Source organism: Salminus brasiliensis, chromosome 2 (genome assembly GCF_030463535.1).
Source record: "Salminus brasiliensis chromosome 2, fSalBra1.hap2, whole genome shotgun sequence".
Taxonomy (NCBI): Eukaryota; Metazoa; Chordata; class Actinopteri; order Characiformes; family Bryconidae; genus Salminus; species Salminus brasiliensis.
The window spans coordinates 34,752,968-34,772,131 of NC_132879.1; the positions used below are offsets into that span (position 1 = coordinate 34,752,968).

At 42.9% G+C, this 19,164-nt stretch overlaps 1 protein-coding gene across 1 annotated transcript; it reads left to right on the forward strand.

Moving 5' to 3' along the window:
• The first annotated feature begins 1,835 nt into the window (after positions 1-1,835).
• scaf11 (SR-related CTD-associated factor 11) lies at positions 1,836-15,071 on the forward strand. The gene is made up of 15 exons (XM_072672458.1): positions 1,836-2,021; positions 5,395-5,457; positions 6,981-7,126; positions 7,800-7,877; positions 7,980-8,059; positions 8,194-8,261; positions 8,401-8,435; positions 8,539-8,639; positions 9,027-9,149; positions 9,342-9,439; positions 9,584-11,875; positions 12,154-12,470; positions 12,651-12,821; positions 12,930-13,049; positions 14,769-15,071. Exons 2-15 carry the CDS (start codon positions 5,436-5,438, stop codon positions 14,877-14,879), a joined length of 3,762 nt encoding a protein of 1,253 aa, XP_072528559.1. The 5' UTR covers positions 1,836-2,021; positions 5,395-5,435; the 3' UTR covers positions 14,880-15,071.
• Positions 15,072-19,164: the final 4,093 nt, after the last annotated feature.

Genomic DNA, 19,164 nt, shown 5'->3' on the forward strand with positions numbered 1-19,164 from the left:
TACAATAGAGATTACAAATGTTTGAACAGTAGTTGTATATATCAACAAAAAAAGCAGCAGTAGAAGAAAGGTTACATTTCAAAGGAGAGAATTTAAAAAAGAAATAATGAAATAATATAAAGTAGTCAAGGACACATATCAGCTGTGCTTCCTTTTCGGAACAGGAAATATGCAAAATCCAGACTCCAAGGGTTTGTTTTTGGGGTTTATTTTAATATCAAGAGGGCTCATTATTCTTAGTCATTCAGTAAAATGTCATTAAATGGTTTGTTGCTCTACATAGAATTTCACTATCAAGGTCAAATGGATAAAGAAAGATAAGGAGGCCAGACGGCCTTAGATCAAAACAAAAAGCAGGCCCCTCTGTAGCCTTTATGATTTTAGTGCAGCTGCATGGTCTGAGAATACAATGCTATGTAATGAGGTGTGTGCAAAAGTAATGGCACATTAAATATGTTGTTTTATATTTTCCATAATATATATACATTTAGTAAATAAACAGTGTCTTAACATTCGCTTAACATAACTGTTTTTTCTTTTCTTTGAGGTAATCGCTAATATAGATCTATATCTTGCTTTAGAACACGTTTTCACAGATATATACCAGAGCAAAAATCATATATATATATATATATATATATATATATATATATATATATATATATATATATATATATGATTTTTGCTCTGGTAGATGATAAGGGCATTTGTTGCCTTGTACTTGTACTGAGTAATAACAGTATAGTCGAATCCATGGGACTAAGTGTATTAAACATTAGTTGATACATGAGTTAAACCATGTATGACAATGTATGTGAGAAATAAACTTTTAACTTAATCTTCTGTAATCTTATTTGCACATACTGTGTACAGATTCTTACAGCTTTACACATCTCTAGTCCTCAAGTCCTGCCTTCTTGCTGCCACACCTGCATCTACATCAACAACTGATCAAGCGGTTTTCCAGAGAAGAAAATGCTGTGGTTTCGTTTCGTTTGAACCATGTAGACTAACTTTCTGATAGATCCAGAAGTTTCAAATCTATAATCAAATCAATCACACACAGAGAGAGAGAGAGAGAGAGAGAGAGAGAGAGAGAGAGAGAGAGAGAGAGAGAGAGTTACAGCCCTGTCAGCTACACCAGGAGGATGCAATAGTGTCTGGTTAAACAGTGATGTTTTATAGCAACTGGCTTTATTTAATTACTGTATTTTTTTATTACTATTTTAAAAATGGGACATAAAAGGTGGTATTAGTAGTAAAATGTTTTTCAGTTGTTTCTACATTCTGGTTATTTACTGGTCCTGGTAAATGAGTGAATGTTTATATTTTATATGTTTATATATATGTTTATTTATATATATATATATATATATATATATATATATATATATATATATATATATATATAAAGTTTAAGGGGTTTAGACATATTTAAAGAAATCTGTCCTGCAACTCAGTCGTACTAAACTATCCTAACCACGATGGACGCCTGTGTGTCCCCAGTGTCAGTTAATAACCAAAATATGGTCACTCATTCATTGATGTCCGGCTGTCCTCTCTGTACTCACACACTGCCACGCAGCTTTAAGTTTAGTCAGGTAAGAAGCAGAACAACGGACAAGAAATCAGCTAGATCGTCCATTTCTGCTGTCCCGTCCCGTCCCGTCCCCACACTACACACTACACGCTACACACGGTGTTTACAGGCAGTCAGCGCCACACTCCCACTCCCAGGCCGCCAAAACGTAACGAGCATAACTGTGCTGACGTGATGACGCACTGCTCTCCCATCGCCCCCCGCTGCGCCCTGCAGCGCCTCCCTGTGGCGGGGACACACACCTACAGCTACCTGACCCACATGTGGCTAGGAAGGTTTTAAACCCGTAGCTGCTGACCGCTCGGTCCCATGCGTTCAGGCGGACACTGGTCCAGTGTAGCGGATCGTATGCTGCTGTAACCGCGGGGCCGCTGGTGGAACTGGACGCTAACCGGCGGGTCCTGAGGCGGAAGGTACCGAGGTAAGGCCAAGCTGCTGCGGCTGTTGACGCGGAGGGCGCTGCTAACCCCACTGCTAGCGAGCGACTTTAAAAGTTAGCTAGCTCACTCTAACTTGGGGCAGCCGAGGCCCGCTAACAGCGGTAGCTCTCCGGGACCCTACAGTACAGCCGTGCCCGGGGTTCCTGCACGAAAACCGGGGCGTTTAATCCGCCGTGTGCTCGCTCACACCGAGTTTTTCCAGCCTAGCCGTCCACACACTCACAGCGACTCGACACTTACGGGCGACGCGCTTTAGCCGAATTAGCATTAGCTGCTAACATGCTCGCGACACACACACACATACACACACACTTCTGGCTTGCTTCTCGGACCTTCTGCAGTAGGAAACCGGTCTTCGGGGGTCAAAGTGTCGTTATTTGCCGCTGTTCTGCTCGCTAACGCTGGTCGAGCGCGGCAGCGGCAGCAGCAGCTGACCCAGGCTTTAGCTTTAGCTCCGGCTGAGCCTGTGGTGAGGTCTGGGCCTAGCGGCGGAGGTAAAAGGTCATGTTTATGTGGCAGGAGGTGCAAAGTTTAAACACGTCTCCTGAACCGGCCCGAACCGCAGTCCGTGTTTTAGAAATGCCCCGGCTAAGACCAGTGACCATGGGTGACCATCTCCCGACAGACAGCTTAGCTGGAGAGCCCCTGGTGTCCGCTGCGGTGTGTTGGGGTCCGGGTTTGATTCTCCACAGATCAGAAACGTTCAGCTGAAGTTCAGCTACGCGGCGCAGCTTGTCTCCGGTTCTTGAACTTTTCCTGAGCTCACATCAGAGCTGTTGGGTTGATTAGCAGACCTGGAGTCTCCAGGACTTTGTGGAGGGACAGAAGAGAGCGTGTGTTTTTATGGATGCTCTGCTGAATGTAGTAAAAAAAATAAATGTGCTTACAGATCCATGCTCATCCTCATTTGATGGGTATTGATATCCTATGTGGCACCTAGGAGTGGGCGATATGTAAAATACTGTACCACAATATATCTAAGTACATTTGCACAGTACATGTAAACACAGACTAAACACATCAGTAGCGACAGATCCTCTCCAGTACTGAATACAGTGACGTTTACTCAACATCTGCTGCTGTTCGTCTAACTCAGCCAGTCTAATTACACTGCTTGTAATGAAACCTGCAGCTGATCAGTGTTTATTAAGCACTAAGATTATCCTTAATATGCTTAGAAAGGCATGTTGTGTATCACGGTAACAGAATTAATCACAATACAATAAAATATCGTCATATTGCCCAGCTCTAGTGGCACCTATATTGTTGTTGTTGTCACCATTAATCGTAGTAGTAGTGGTGGTGGTGGTGGTGGTGGTACTGCTTGTTTTGAAGGGTGAAGTATTTTATATCAGGGATTTGTTCCTGTCCATGTCTCAGGTCAATTATATGACAGTTAAATATAAATTGTGTGGTGTTAGTTTGTACATTTTGTTATACACGTCATAACTGAACAGTAAGGAAACATGACCAAAGAGCAGCGCCCCTTTACTGTACAGATAAAAAATAACGTGTGAAAAAGTTTCATGCACAATTAAGTTATATGGTTTTATAAGTTATAATGGAGCATGTTGCCCCACCAACGGACACAATAAGCCCTCCGAGCAAATCTTGCATCTGTTCATGTTCTTCAAAAAAGCTTCAAGTCACAGAGAAACGTGTAAACATCAGTAAAATGGTTCTTAATGAAGTTTAAAATGCATGCAGCTGAATGCATTAGTGAAAATGATGAAATACGCAAAATAGTTGCATTTAATTGATAAGTGCAAATGATGGCTTCCAGTTTGATAATTCATCTTGGACATGACTATCATGGTGTTTTAGGCTTTCGGTTGCTTTCGTGAACTGTCCCTTTAACTTCAGCAGAATGAATGTCGAACATCTGGTGTTTTCTGAAATCAACACAGGGTCAAAATATACATTATTCATCAATTTAATTATCAATAAAAAAAATATTAGTTGAAATTTCCAACTTCAAAATCTTTAAACTTGCCAAGGCCTCTAAACGTCCTGTACGTGATCATGGTCGACTGCACCTGGCAGCTTTTCTGTGCCCTCATATAAAAGGGTAATTTTACAGCAATCATTGGTCTCACCAACATACAGTACAACGGGAAAGTCCAAGGAGCTCAGAGCAGATCTGAGAAGGCTCGCCATAGGATTACAGAAGTCAGGGATGTCTCTTGGAGCCATTTTTAAATCATAGCATAGTCCAGGATCATCAGGACCTTATAGCCACCTGGGTTACCTCTGGAAGAAGACACAAACTGTCACATTCAGCTGAGAAGAAATTGGTACTGAAACAAACCACCAAGAACCACTGTTGGCACAGGCCTGCTGTGAACTGGAAGAGGCCCCTGCTCCAAAACCGGCACCTTTTAAGGCCAACTGAAGTTTGCAGGTGTCCACATGAATCAAACATGCCTCGAGGAAGCTCAGGTTGGAAGAGTAAGGAGGGTGAGTCGTTTAACCCCAGGATCCCCACCCCGACAGTACCATCTGTTGAGTGTGGTGTTTTGGAACTGGTACAGTGCACAAAGTGGATAGACTAATGATGAAGGAGGATTCGCATCGGCATTACTGGTTATAAGCTCAAGCCATCGGCTAGATGGTTGAAACCTGGACCTAGCTGGGTGTTTCAACAGGACAGTGAATCCAAACACACGTCAGTGGTGATTGTGGATTGGATGAAGCAGGCTAACGATAAGCTTTTCGATTGGCCTTCACAAAATCCTGACCTCAGATATGTGAATATGAACAAGTCTGTGCCAGGAAGCCAACAAGACAGATCAAATATTTAACCAGAATTCTGCCAGGAGCTTGTTGATTGCTACACACCATGTTTGGTGAAGGTGTTACTTGCTAAGTTACGTTTAACCACATTTTTGACCCTGTTGATTTTCGAAACACACCAAAGGTGGAAACATCTGCACCACATTCTTGTTTTATTCGCCCCAGAAAACCGGTGATCCACTGACATTACCCAACTGTTGTGTTATTCTTTCCTGAAGCTTTTCCTGGTTTTTACTGCTCATTCTTTCAGTTTCTGTTTGTTTTGTCGTCTTTCTCTACTTAGTCTTCAAGAGGTCAAATGCAAGCATAACTGGGTTAAGGTTTAGTCATTGGCCTGAACAGTCTGCAGCATTCCACAAGCTTTTTGGTTTGTGGCCATCATCCAGATGAATTATTTAGAGCAAGTTAGTCTTATAATATAATTTTATTTAGCTCTCTTGGAGATTCTTCTGGAGTTAAACATACTGGTGATGGGACTGAGATGTAATATACATGCCTGAGCTCTCTTGGTTTTAATTTCCCTGAACCTGTGGTTCATTTGCTAATTTGGTGTCATTACAGAGCAAACGAAGCCTGGGAGCGGCAGACACACTGAGCCAAAGATGCCCACAGGATCCAAAAAGGGTGAGTGTGTTTACCTTTTTGGTATGAAAGAGACGTTACCCAGCTGTATCCAAATAAGGCCGTTTTCTTGTTTAGTCTGTTTTAGTCCTTTGCCCCCTTTCACACTCCTGGTAGATTGTTGGTTATTTTTGCTGGCAATATTAGGGCTTTGTGTCGTTCAGACTTGCAGCCTTTAAACTGCACCCGTTCATACTTGTCCTGTTAAACACGGCGTGGCATCCTCAGCATGTGCGGCCAACAGCTTTTTCATTGCTGAATCATGTCATTTCTTTTATCTCTGGAAAACGGAAAACTCAACTATGGAATTAAAGGCCCCCAGAATCATTTTGCTCCTCCAGCTGTGATGCGTTTGGCAAAAGTACAAAAATAGTCGATAAATTAGTCACATGGCATGTGTCCATTAGAGCCGTTGTTTGACTTTTTAAACAGTTATTGTTGTTTTCCCAAAGCTGTAAAGCTGGACTGAACAGGGCTAACTGAGAACGTATTTGACGCGGTGGTGTGATTAACTCATATGTTCAGCAAGTTAAATTAATGACTGCATTTAAGACTCCGAATGGTGGGAAAATAATGAAAACATGAACTCTCAAACATTTAATGTAAAGATGGCACAACACCACTTTTCCGTTCCAATATGCTGTCCTTGCAAAAAACTTTTAAAAGGTTTAAAATAAGCCTTTTTTATTATTATTGAAGCACTTCTTTCCTTAAAAGGAGAGTCTAAAAGCATTTCTCAATGCAAACTCCAACTGCTCAAAGCCTCAACTACCCCACAGGAAGAAACACACAGCTAACCTCACACCACAGTGTGAATGTGTGCTGTTTCAACATAGATTTGTTACAGGATGATGGTTTTGTTTTTTTGTTTTTTGGGGGGCAGGGGTGGGGTTGCACTTTCATTTATGTAAAATGAAAAGCTGCAAAATCAGAGTTTTAACTGTTGGAGTAACCAGCTTTCTTCTGAACATTGGCATACAAAACGTAAGCTTGTAAGCATCTGTTTTGTTTAATGAGCGCAACAAACCATTAAACTCATGTAGAAAATGAACTCCCTTCATGTTTTTGTCCTGCGAGTCTTGGCTGGTTAATAACCCAAGTATTACATTGGTGTCTGCTTTCTTGGCGACCGTGGTGTTTTTTTTTTGTTTGTTTTTTTGTTTGATTCATTGATTTGGGATTAAATTTTAGTTTAACAGTTTGTTTATAATTATTGGCATCTATAATCAAATATTGGCAACAGCATATAACTGTACTTATATATATATATATATATATATATATATTTTTTTTTTTTTTTTTTTTTTTTTTTTATTAATTAATAAGTTGTCAGGATAGGTGGTGTCAGATGTGGCAAATTTACAAATTAAATATTAAAGAAGTGTTTGAAGGTTTGTGTTCACCACTGCTTTGGGAGTGTTATGAATGAGATTTCCCCGTGAAACAAATGTCATGATAATCAGACTAAATGCTGCAGATGAGGAAATGAGTGGAGGTTGTGAACATGTCGTACTCTGCATTGTTAGGTGTGCAGGGTGTAGACGATGGGTCGGAGGACGAGGAAAACCAGCGTTGCCCAATTTGTCTGAATAACCCCAGCCCTTCCGAGCGTGCTGTACCTGATGGCTGCAGCCACTTCTACTGTTTCAACTGCATCCTGCGCTGGGCTCAGGTCTGTCACTCCTACAGCATCTATTCATAACGGTCACAAACACAAATCGCTTCTACTCTCTCTATAATTCTGGACCTACCGATAGACTGCTTTATGTGCACTGTTTGCTGATCTGTCATTGGATGCCTTACTAAGTAACTATATATGCAACAGACTGGCCTTTTGCATTTGTTAGCTAGGTGACTAATGTTGTTCAGGTGTAAAGACCCTCTTGACATTTGTGGAAAATACCGAAGCCAAGAATATAAATATAACTATGAAAAAATAAATGTCATTATTTTTGAATATGTTAACAAGGATTAAAGGATTAGGTCTGTTCCTAGAATGTTGTCCAACTTTAGAAAAAAAAACGTTATTCATTAAGATGAATGAATAAATAAAATTGCTTCCACTAAACGAACTAATCCAGTCTTCACAATTACACCACCACAGGTGTCATAACTAGTCCAGTATGACACGGATGTTTATTACATACAACTGGCAGGCAAATTAAGCATGTGATGTCCTGTTTACGCCTTGTACAGGCCCGTCATAATTGGATTTATATGTAAGGATATTTTATGTAGAGTTGTAGACAAAATTTAAATGGCTACTGTTGCTGTATTGTTTTAGTGCTGGTCACAAACTAAATTGTCACCCTTCTGCTAATCTTACTATGTCTGATGTGGCGCAGATGGTGCAAGTCTGCCCGGTGGACCGGAGGCCATTTAGCGCAATCTGCAGGCAGGACCCTTTGCTGGGTTACACCAAGGTCAGACATGGTCCTCTGTGTACATCTCTCTCACTATTAAAGGGTGTCTTCATTGGTTTAGTTCTTTTTTAATGACCTAATGGGTCTATGCTATTTTTGCAGATTCCTGTGAAAACACCAAGCATAGCAAACACTGATGTATGCAACCATAAAGATGTTGAAACAGTGAGAGGCTTTTCAAAGTAGGTATTTTTTGTGTTGACTTGTCATATTGATTGGTACTCTTGTGTTGGGATATGTGCCCTGAATAAACACCTACAAGTGTACTTTTGCGTTTCATACAAGTAATGGCGCATAATATTGTTGTTGACTACAGAGAGGAGATAGCCGAAACTGGAGGAAAGGATGGGAAAAGAGCTCTTGCTGAGCCCAAATGTCAAAGATGTATGTACTTTACCAATTTCAAGCTAAGCCTTATTTTTACTTTATTTGTGAAAATGTTCTCTTAATGAAACATGCTACAAATATTCATGTGTTGCAGTTGCACTTATTATTTTTTTTTGTATATATTTATTACCAACAGGTGATGCTGATTACTCTGCCCAGAAGAAGAAAAAGGTTTGTTGTGCTCATGACACCGCTGTCAGTTTAATTTTGGCTTATGGTATCTCCATTCACAAATGCATGTTGCAACAATAACCCTGTTTAATTCCCTCTACAGGTGAGAAGAGAGACCTGCCGCTCACAGCTGCTTACTCCAAACACTCAGCTTGGGCTGTCAGCCCAGCAGGGGGAGACACTTAGTACACTGACCCAAATCGTGTAAGTGGCTCCTGGAATGTTTTTTGTGAGCAAGAGTCAGCACAGTCTTTACATAGGCATTTTTGCCTTCATCAGTCTAGACATGTGTGTATGCTGGGAGTAATTTCATTGGCATTAAATGAGTGGAGTGAGAGTTGGGGTGGCTTTATTTAAATTCATTTTAAGAATTTAATTAAGCAGTTGATCTAATACCAGTCTGAGGTGTATGGAAGTCATGGAAGTAACTGGGGTATCTGGAAGGAAATCTCACCCTTTGATTTCATTAGAAATATTGGACTAGGAGGTGTTTACACAATTTTCGACATATATATTTAACGTGTTTTAACTGATTTACAGACTCTGATTTACAAAACCTGAGCTCTAATTGTTACTGGTATTGTTGTGCAGCACGGGGTCGGTAGTCTGTGAGGAGGAGCCAGTAGATGAGGAATGGCGACAGTGTCGGAGAAATATGGCAGAACACCAGTGGCTGCCTGTTTCTAAATCCACTTCCCCTACACACATGACAAGGTGACTAACCTCTCACAGCCTTTTTTGAGGGTCATTACTTTACATTACATTACTGATTGGGTAATGTACCTACCAGGGCACAGTATTACACAAATGATTGGCATGTTCCAGTAATTACAGTAATGATCAAGTAATTTTGCAGTGACCTGTTTATATGCAGTTACTTACCTGTGTATTGTTTTCTGGAATCAGCATTCTTTCCAGACACTGCCCCCGTGCTCCTGCACTTCCTCAGCAGCCCCACTTTATACAGTCAACCTCTCCATGTCCACTAAGATCTGGATTCTCGGGTGAGTACACTGAAACCTGACCTTATGTAACACCTGCCTAACCAACACATCACCGTAGAGTAGAAGCTGGCATCTACTTTTGGTCATTGAATTGTTTTATAACATTCATGGTAACCGTTCGCTCATTTGCTTTGCATTTATCAGTCCATTATGGAAAGGCTTGTGCAGTAACGTGCCCCAAAGGTGAGGGAAGAAAGAGTACGAGAGGGTCTGGCTCAAAAACCTCTGCGAATCAAGAACAGAACCTTGCATCCCGGCGCTCATCCAGACGTAGAAAAAGTGGGAATGAGGAGCCTGTGTCCGCTCAGCCTCAGCATTCTGACTCCGACTCTTCCTCACCTGCTGGCAGTGCGTCAAGTGACATGCATGCTTCTACAAGCAAAGAAAGGCAGGCTGGCAAACAGAAACCTGGTAACAGAAGGAAAGGAGGTGCAAAAAAGAAGGCTACTCGACAGACACTGGTTGAGAGTGAGGAGGAGGGCAATGAGGAAGAACCGGAAGCTGGACAGAGGAGTCAGGAGGAAACGGCTGTTGATGTGGATGAGTCACAGGAATTGGGGACAGATGAGGAGGCAAAGGTAGATCAGAGTCCCTGTCAAGGAGATGCAGGTGTCGATGTAGATGTAGCTTCAAATTCCGTAGATTATGATGGAAGTGATTCTAAAATAGACACTGAAGATTTGCCCAATCCAGAAGAGTGTGAACCTGTTTCCCCTCTCCTCGAAGAACAGCATGATGATGATGATGATGATGATGATGATGATGAAATGGAGGCAGATGACCCTATCAAGCCAGAGGAAAATCAGACCTGTTTTCAAGAAAAGTTGGATTGTTCTGAAGAGGAAACACCTGAGGAAGAACCAGCAGAGCGAGAACCATCTGAAAAGGAATACCCACTCTCTCCTCCCTGTGCAGAGCAGACAAATGTAGAGGGATCTGGTCACACCTCTGACGATTCTACTGCCCAGCTTCAGGATGATTTCACTACTGCAGCAGAGAGCTCTTTGGACAAGATAACTGATGAAAAAGCAGAATCTGAAACTCCAGTTGAGCCAGATGAGTGTGAAAGTGTAACAAGTGAGGTCTCCAAACTTCCTGTGTCTAACAGCTGCTCACCTCAACACACAAGTGAAAACTCTTTGCTGAAAGACCCCGATCAAGACCTTGAAGTGACAGAGCACAGAGACCAGGAGACAAAGCCCGATGAATCTCTGGACACCAGTGGTCATCAGGATAACACTGATTCAATTCCTATGGATTGTGATTCACCTGGCTCCGATAATGCTTCCCTTCCTTCTGAGACCGTCTCAGAGAGTAATAGTGCTGCTCCTGCACCTCAGATCTCCTCTGTCGACCAAACTCCCAGTCAGGAGGGAGAGCAGAAGAGCAAGGAGGAGGAGCCTAGGCCTGATCCTTCAAAAGACCAGAGAGCCTCGGACAGAAAAGAGAGAAGCCAGCGCAAGTCTCGTTTTCACTCCCCGACAACCACCTGGTCTCCTAAGCGGGAATCCAGAGGGGAGAGATCATGGAGATCACGGTCGAGGGATCGCGATCGCGATCGCAGTCGCAAATCAAGCTCACCGCCCAGGAGTCGAGGTCGTGAGCACGAAGAGGAGCGTGGCAGCTCCAGGCGGAACCGCAGCAGGGACAGACGAAGCAGGAGACGTTCTCGCAGTCGTTCTAGAAGTCGCTCGAGATCGCGCTCAAGGTCCAGAAACAGGCCAAGCCGGAGAAGTCCGTCTCCAGAACGCAATGATCAAGGGTCACAGTCACCACGGAAAAGAGACTCTTGGGGAGGCGAAAGCTGGAGAGGTGCACGTAACTTCCGCAGCTCCAACTGGAGGAACAATTCAGATAGACAGAATCAGTTTTCATCAAGAGAGGCCAACTCCTCAGGCAATGGCAGCCTCAACGAGACATCGCCAGACAGAGGTCAATCCGAAAACCCACCCTGGGTGAAGGAAAGATCGTGGGGAAATGCTGATGGCAGGCAGCGTGAGCAGCGCTCGGAGGAGAATTCTGATGACGCTCCTGCAGACTCTTGGTCTCGAGGAGGCTGGGGCTCCGAACAAGGCCGTGGCGGTGGACGTGGTCGGGCTGGGCAGCGGCCCTCCAGCATGCAGGGGGAATCTGCGGCAGATAACTGGCGACAACAGCGTAACTCTTTCTCAGGGACGACAAATAACGCAGGGAGTGACTCCTACAGTCGCTTTAATGAAAATAGACCTGGAGGGAAGAGGAAAGAGGCTGACTCCTCTGATACACCACTGGACCGGTCAGGGTGGTCCTCCGCTTCCAGCTGGGCAGTACGCCGAACCCTCCCTGCAGATGTACAGAACTACTACTCGCGAAGAGAGCGAGGTCCTGGGCCAGGTGGCAGCATCTGGAACAGACAAGAAGATGACCAACCTGCAGCTGGTTTCTCCAAACAAACAGGTGTGTATCTTTATTTATTTATTTATTTATGTGCATTTTTCTAGGAATGGTACCGTTCATCTGATTTATTGAATTGTCATCTTTACCCAAATGTTGTGTGTGTATGTAATATCAGAAACTCTATTGTGGAGTAAAAATCATTTGGTACGAAGTGTTCAGTCAGTACCTAGAATATGCCAAGTCCGTATAACTCAATCAGGCTAGCTGTGTGTTTTGTTGTCTGTAATTTAGTGTAGGTAAACTCATGTCCACATAATTTATACCTTTTTTGACTGCAGACCTCCCACAGAGTGAGCCAAGTACCCATCTACCTAATGAAGCAGTACCAGCCCCACCTGCTGTAATGCCCCACCAGCTCAATGTACTAGGGGTCCTGCGCTACCCGCTAGGGCCTATGGTACCCCGAGCCCCTTCTGTAGGCCCCCAGCCTGCTCTGTTTGCCATGCCCCCACAGATACCGGTACACCTGCATGCGCCAGGGCCTCCTCTCTCTATGCCCACCATGGCTGTGCAGAGTCTGCCACCACCTCCGCCACCACCTCCCCCTGTACAGCAAGGCAGCATCACTGTCCTTCCAGCTGACAACCTCCCTCAGGTTAGTAGTCAAAGCTGTTATTGCTCCTCATATCTACATTTTGTTTTTCTTTTGTTCTTTAGTTTCAGCATCATTTGTGGTTTTGGTGGTGAAAGCGTAGTACGTGTGGTCCAGCTGGACTGAAATTAAATGGCTATTAATTGTGTAGGATTTTAAAGTGTGCATACCTTTTTTAACCAGGTCATTACAAGTTTCCCTGTGCCAGCAAAGCCCCCCCTGAAAGTGACCCCAAACAAGGCAACACCACTGCAAGTTCATCCTACCAGCACTCCCAGTGTAGCACAGCCATCCTCCACTACACAACCCCCTTCTCACAGCAAAGCTCATGCAGACAGCTCCAAGAAAGAGAAAGTAAGTGGCTTTTGTTGAGCTCGTCATAAACCAGGGACCTCCTTTTTCTTTTTTCTTTACCAGATTAACACCTGGTGATCTATTAAACTGACTTTTTTATCATCTCAGAAGTTACAGATTCAGGAAAGAGCCATCAGTGAGGTAAAAGCAGCCATCAAGCCATACTACCAGAAGAAGGATATCACTAAGGATGAGTACAAGGAGATTGTACGCAAAGCTGTAGAAAAAGTAAGTGTGCAGCTGTTGTTTTTCCGAACTCTCTACATATGTCCAGGTTAGGGTTTTGATCTGAATGTTTCATGGCAGTGACTCTTTTGACTCTTAGTCAGCTCTACTACACCACACCACCAAAGTGTATGTATGCACCGAGGGGGCCAGAGACTATCGATTTTGTCTAATCCAGTGTTTCTCAACCCTGACATTTTAGTGGAATCTCTGCTTTAACACACCCACTGCACCTCCGAAAGGGCTTGTTAAATAGCTGGCTAGTTGGATCAAGTGTGATGAGAGCAGGGAAAGCACTAACGTGTGCAAGGCAGAGAGCCTCCAGAACCAGGGTTGAGAAACGCCGCTCTAATCAACAAGGCATTTGCGTCCACAGTAAATAATCCCGATTATAAGAAAGTATTTTAATCTTTCAACAGTCATTTGAAGTGTATACTTTAAATGCTAAAGAAATTGCTATTGATTTGGATATCTGCCACCCTAGGATTGTAAAGAGGTGCACACTTTATTGCAGCGGTTTTTATAACAATAGATTGCCACGTTGATAGTATGATGGTAGTGCCACCCAATGAACATGTTATGATGTAGATAGGCAGTGTGTCATCTTTGTGCATTGGCTCAGTGTGAAAACGCAAAGATGCCCAAAGTGTGCCAGACGCTCATTGTGCCAGATGATACAGTTCATGATTGTGGTACAGATCAGGCAGACCAGAGTTTTCTAGCATCATTTACTGTTCTGTGAGTGAAATGGGCAAAATGGTCAACTGTGAATGTGGCATCATGGATGTCGCTGGGCATGCCAGTTCTACCATCTCCCAAACGGCAGTCATTCTGGGCTTTTCACACACAACCACTTGACTGAGAATAGTGTGAAACAGCCGAAATCGACCAAGAATTCAAAGAGGAATGGTTTCCAGGCAAGCGGACGGGTCACACAAACCCCAGCTGAATCCGACATTGCGGTTATAAAAATGTCATGCAAGAACAAGACTATGTCAAATGGGCTACAGCAGCTGGAGAACCTGTTGGATGCTCATGTTCTCAGAGATCAATTGTGCACATTATAATTGGCGCATGCGTCTAGCATCTATGGGTTCATCCTGTTTATCAGTGTAATAGTCCTGCCATGTGCAGTACAGTAGATTTCATTCTATGTGTAGCATGAACAGTCTCTGACCCTCAACCCTATCGAGCATCTTTGGGATAAGCTGGAGAAAGCTCTTCTTAGCCAGACCGCACTGCCACCCGCTTTGCCACAACCGTACAACATGAACACACTTCTCCTGAAGTCGCTGTCGTGTTTCAGTTTCATCAGCTTTTGCTAGGTGCGTGTAAATTTTGCTAGGGGGCGTAAATATAACAAGTCAGGATTGTTGTGCAACAATTTGTAGAGCTCTGTTTTGGTTTTGCCAGACTTGACAGTATGTCACTTTCATGTATTAAACCCTCCTTTATTCGATCACTGTAATACTGTATGGCTGGTGTGGACTCAGTCCTAGTTAAAATAAGACACTTGGTTGTTTGATGTTTTGGGTGATGTCATGCTGCAGCTAAAGCTAGAAAAGGCAGAACGATGTATTGGAGTTAAATTAGATGTCTTTAACAGTCCGGGTTTCACACAGTGGTGTGATCTGAAGAACATAAATAGAAAACCCTTTTGGGAAGAATGTGAGGTTTAATGCTTTTGCTTCTTGGCTTTTTTGTTTGTTTGTTTTTTGGCAGGTCTGCCACAGCAAGAGTGGAGAAGTTAACGCTGATAAGGTGGCCAACCTCGTCAAAGCATACGTTGACAAATACAAACACGTTCGCAAGAACAAAACGGACAAAAACTGAGGGAACCCGCTCTGCTGCCCGCACAAGTGCAATTTCTCCAAAAGTGGCCTGTGTCCCACAGGCTGAGATGACTGGAGCTTCTTTTCATATTTGCAGACAATAATAAAGATTTTCTATAGATTGCATATTTTGTTTAATTTGAATTTCTTATAGTGCATCGGCCCTTTAACTGTTTGTTTGTTTTTGTTGTTTTTTTCCCTTTTTGGGGGGGTGGGGGGGATTTTTGGGGGAGGGACTGCTCTAAACCTAAGCAGATGCGTACCTGAGGGGTGGGATGTGGGTCGCTCTTTACTCTTAAGATTTCTAGCCGTGTTTGATTACATTGCAGTCTGTGGAGTAGCTGTAAGTGGTTAATCAAATCAACAGAGTGCTATACGTTCTCTCTCTCTCTCTCTCTCTCTCTCTCTCTCTCTCTCTCTCACTCATTCACACTCTTGCGCGCTCTCTCTCTCTCTCCGTTTTTGTCCTTTTTTCCTCTTTTTTTATGCATCAGAATGTTGTCCTGAATAAATGTGCATTGACTCTTGTTATTCCTGTCAGTGTGGCTGGATGAGCTGGATCTGTACGTATGTAAATCATGACCTTAGTTGTAGGGAGGATGTGGACAAGCTAGTCAGTGACACGGGAATTGACCTAATGGAGTAACTGCTGTACTGCACAACTGATGTATTTATTTACCTCCCAGAGCAATGTAATAAACGAGCTGTCAGTTACCCTTCTTATTCGTTATGACCAGCTTTTTTTTCCCCTCCAGTTGTTTTTAGGTGCACAGGACAAAGTAATGTTTTAGGATGTTTTCAGTTTATTTAGAGCTTCTGTTCAGGTTCTGATGAGGATAGTCATCTGCTATGTCTGCCAGAAATGTATAAACTGTACAATCATGAATACGTGTTAGTGTTTATTATGTACTGTTTAGCACTGTCCCTAGAAAAGTGTAGGGATTGAACTTTTCCTTGCTAAAATAAAATACATATTTTGAACATGATGATGTGCACTCAGAAATTGGCGGTTTTTGTTTGTTTTAATATATGAAAGGGTGAAAATGCTGATGTTGCATTATTACTTTTCTATTTATTTATTTTTTCCATTTTTTTTATTTTTTTTTTTAAGAATGTGACATAAAAGCAAATCTCCATAGTGGAGAAATCTGGCTGAAATTAGTCAAGATGAAACAATGTTAATATAAATATAACATAAAAGTAATGTTAGTATTGGGTGTTAAGTGTTTTAGTAGAATTGGTCTTATTCTGGGGCTAAATAAGTACAGCATGCATCTTAGAATAGAAACAAAATGAATTTGGATGTGGGGGATTGTCTGAAATCAACACAGTGTCAAAGTTTTACATACAAGGTCAAAAATATGCAAACAGCCACTTGAAAGTTTCAAACTTGCAGAGGCCTCTTAGCTTCCTGTTAGTGATCATGATTGGCTACAGCTGGTGTGTTTTACAGCTTCTCTGTGCTCACATGTAAAGGGTTTGATTAGCAGCACTCGTTGGATTGACTGATCCACGATACAATAGGGAAAGTCCAAGGAGCTCAGTGTAATTTCCTTCCTTTTTTTAATCAAATTTTTCATCAATTTCTCCCTAATTTGGACAATTACCCAACCCGTACTGCCGCCGATGCAACATTACCAGGCAACCAACGCACCTGCAGGGAACTGCTGCCAGTGGCGACCAGCACTGCAGCGAAGTAACGTGGGAAGAGAGTGCCACCCTGAAAAGAGCAAGGCCAGTCATGCTCTCTCAAGGTCTCGGCTGCCGATGGCTAGCAGCATGATTCCAACCAGCAATCCTCTGAACATAGTGACAGAGCCTTAGTCTGCGTACCACTTGGCCATGATCTGAAAGAAGACCCACACTGTCACTTTCAGCTAAGAGAAAACATTATTTAAATGGTCCCAAGAACCACCAATGAAATTAATATACATCACCATGGGCTGTGAGGCTGCTGTCCAAAAAAGAAGACCCCACTCCAGCTGACCACATGGACAAAGAAAGTTATATGGTTAGATGTTAAACATGGTGGTGGTAGCATCATGCTCTGGGGCAGGTGGAACTGATACATTGTCCAAAGTGGAGGGAATAATAACTGTTAACTCAAACTATCAGCCAGATGGTTGACGGGTACAATTTGGACAACAGGTCAGTGACCCCAAACACACATCAGAGATGACTGTGGAACAGATAAAACAGGCTAAGACTACGCTGGAGCTTTTGGAACGGTCTTTCCAAAGTCCTGACCTCAAATATGTGGACTGTGCCTAAATTCTGCCAAGAACAGTGGGTAAATACCCGACTGATTTCAGGACACCACTACAAGCCGGTGCTCCAAATTCTTATACACAAATAAGTTGTAAAATGTAATGAATAGAAATGCAGTTAGGCCACCTCCACATTTATTACTAGTTCAAATGTGAGGAATTTTTTTTTTTTTTGGGGGGGGGGGGGGGTTGGGGGGGGCGCTGTCTTATTTCAATAGATCTTATAGGTCTTATAGATCAAAAGAGCTCTCTGAGGCCTTCAGAGAAAAGGTTGGACTAGTGCGTCTGAAAACATTTAAACATTAAGTTCTTTTTTTATTCATAATTTAATTCAAAAAGGTAAACTGTTGTATATTTTATAGTTATTACATGTAAAGTGACACATTTCAAAAATAAATTTGCTTGATTCTGATCAGTATGGCTTATGGCTGATGAAAATCTTTAATGAAATATGTTTCTCTAATTATTAGAATATTTCATAAGATCAAAAAAAAAAAAAAAAAAAAAGGTACGATACAAAAACGTCCAACTTCTTACCAGATTATGTTTATACACTCCTTCACCCCAAACTACTGCATCAATGTGGCGTGGCATGGAGGCAGTCGGCTTGTGTCACTGCTGAGATGTTTTTGAAGCCCAGGTTGCTTTAATTGTGGCCTGCAGCTCGTCTGCATTGCCGGGACGGGTGTTTCTCATTGTCCTCTTGACAATCATCACCCAAGGGTTCAGGTCTAGAGAGTTGGCTGGCCAATCAAGCTCAGTCATATGATTTGGCAGTGGTTTTGGCACTGTGGACAGGCGCTAAGTCCTGCTGAAAAAGGCAATCAGCACTTACACAAAGCTTGCGAGTTGACTTAGGACTTGATGAAACACAGTGGACCAACACCAGCAGGTGACATGGCACCCCAAGCTTTATCCCCAATCCTTACCCTGGACTTCAGATACCTTGACTTCTGTGCCTCCAGACTCTAGGACCTTCATTTCCAAATGAAATAAAAAATGATCTATTGTGAGGAGTTTGGAGCACTGAGCAACAGTCCAGTTCTTTCTCTCCTTAGCCCAGATCAGACGCTACTGATGCTGTCTGTGGTTCAGGAGTGGCTGTGGATTCACCATGCTTGTGGAGGTTGTCAATGATTGTCTTCTGGACAACTGTCAAGTCAGCAATTTTCCCCACGATTGTGGCTGTGTGCTGAACTAGATGATGATGGCATTCTAATAATTTTATATACTGGATTTCTGAGTTGTCTAAGCCATACTGATCAAGCATGAAACAAAAAAAGTTGTAAAACATTACTATGTGTAATAAATATAAAATATGACCGTTTGTATATGAATATGGGATTAAAAAGATCTTTAAACTATAAGAAATCAACCAATCGTCTGTCCACAAAATAATTTAGAAGTGGAGAACATAGATCAGACCGTTCTAGTAAGTGCAGCCCAAGAGCCAGACTGTAAGATGTGTAAAGACGCCTCCAACGATCCCAAAATGTCATCACTGGACCTACAGGTAGCTCTTACCACAGCAGCTGTCACCGACGGGTACAGATGGAACTTGACTTCCATGTGAGAACACATGCCTAGAGCGTAGGCCAGCCTCCGCCACAGCACCTGAGGAGCAGAGGGGGTTAAGGGCCTTGCTCAGGGTTCCTACAGCGGCAGCTTGGCAAACCCAGCCACCAAACCTACAACTGTCATTGACAACCCAGTGCTCTAACCCCTGAGCAGCACTGCCCCAAAAGAGACAGTACGCCGTAAGATGATCACGCCAAGCTTGTTCCCACTGTATTTGCTAGGGTACAGAGTTTCCCTGTGTCCTTACATTCACACCTGAAATAAAGCCTGTGAGTAGAATCAGCAGGGCTTTTTAATAAACGATGGCTCATTTTTTCTGAATTACTGAACAGCAGTGCAGCAAAGGGTGTCCTCTAGCTCAGGTTTTCATAATCCTGCTCCTGGGGCCCCCTTGATAACTCCATAACTGATTATCCAGTCCTTCTGCAGGTGCACCAGGTG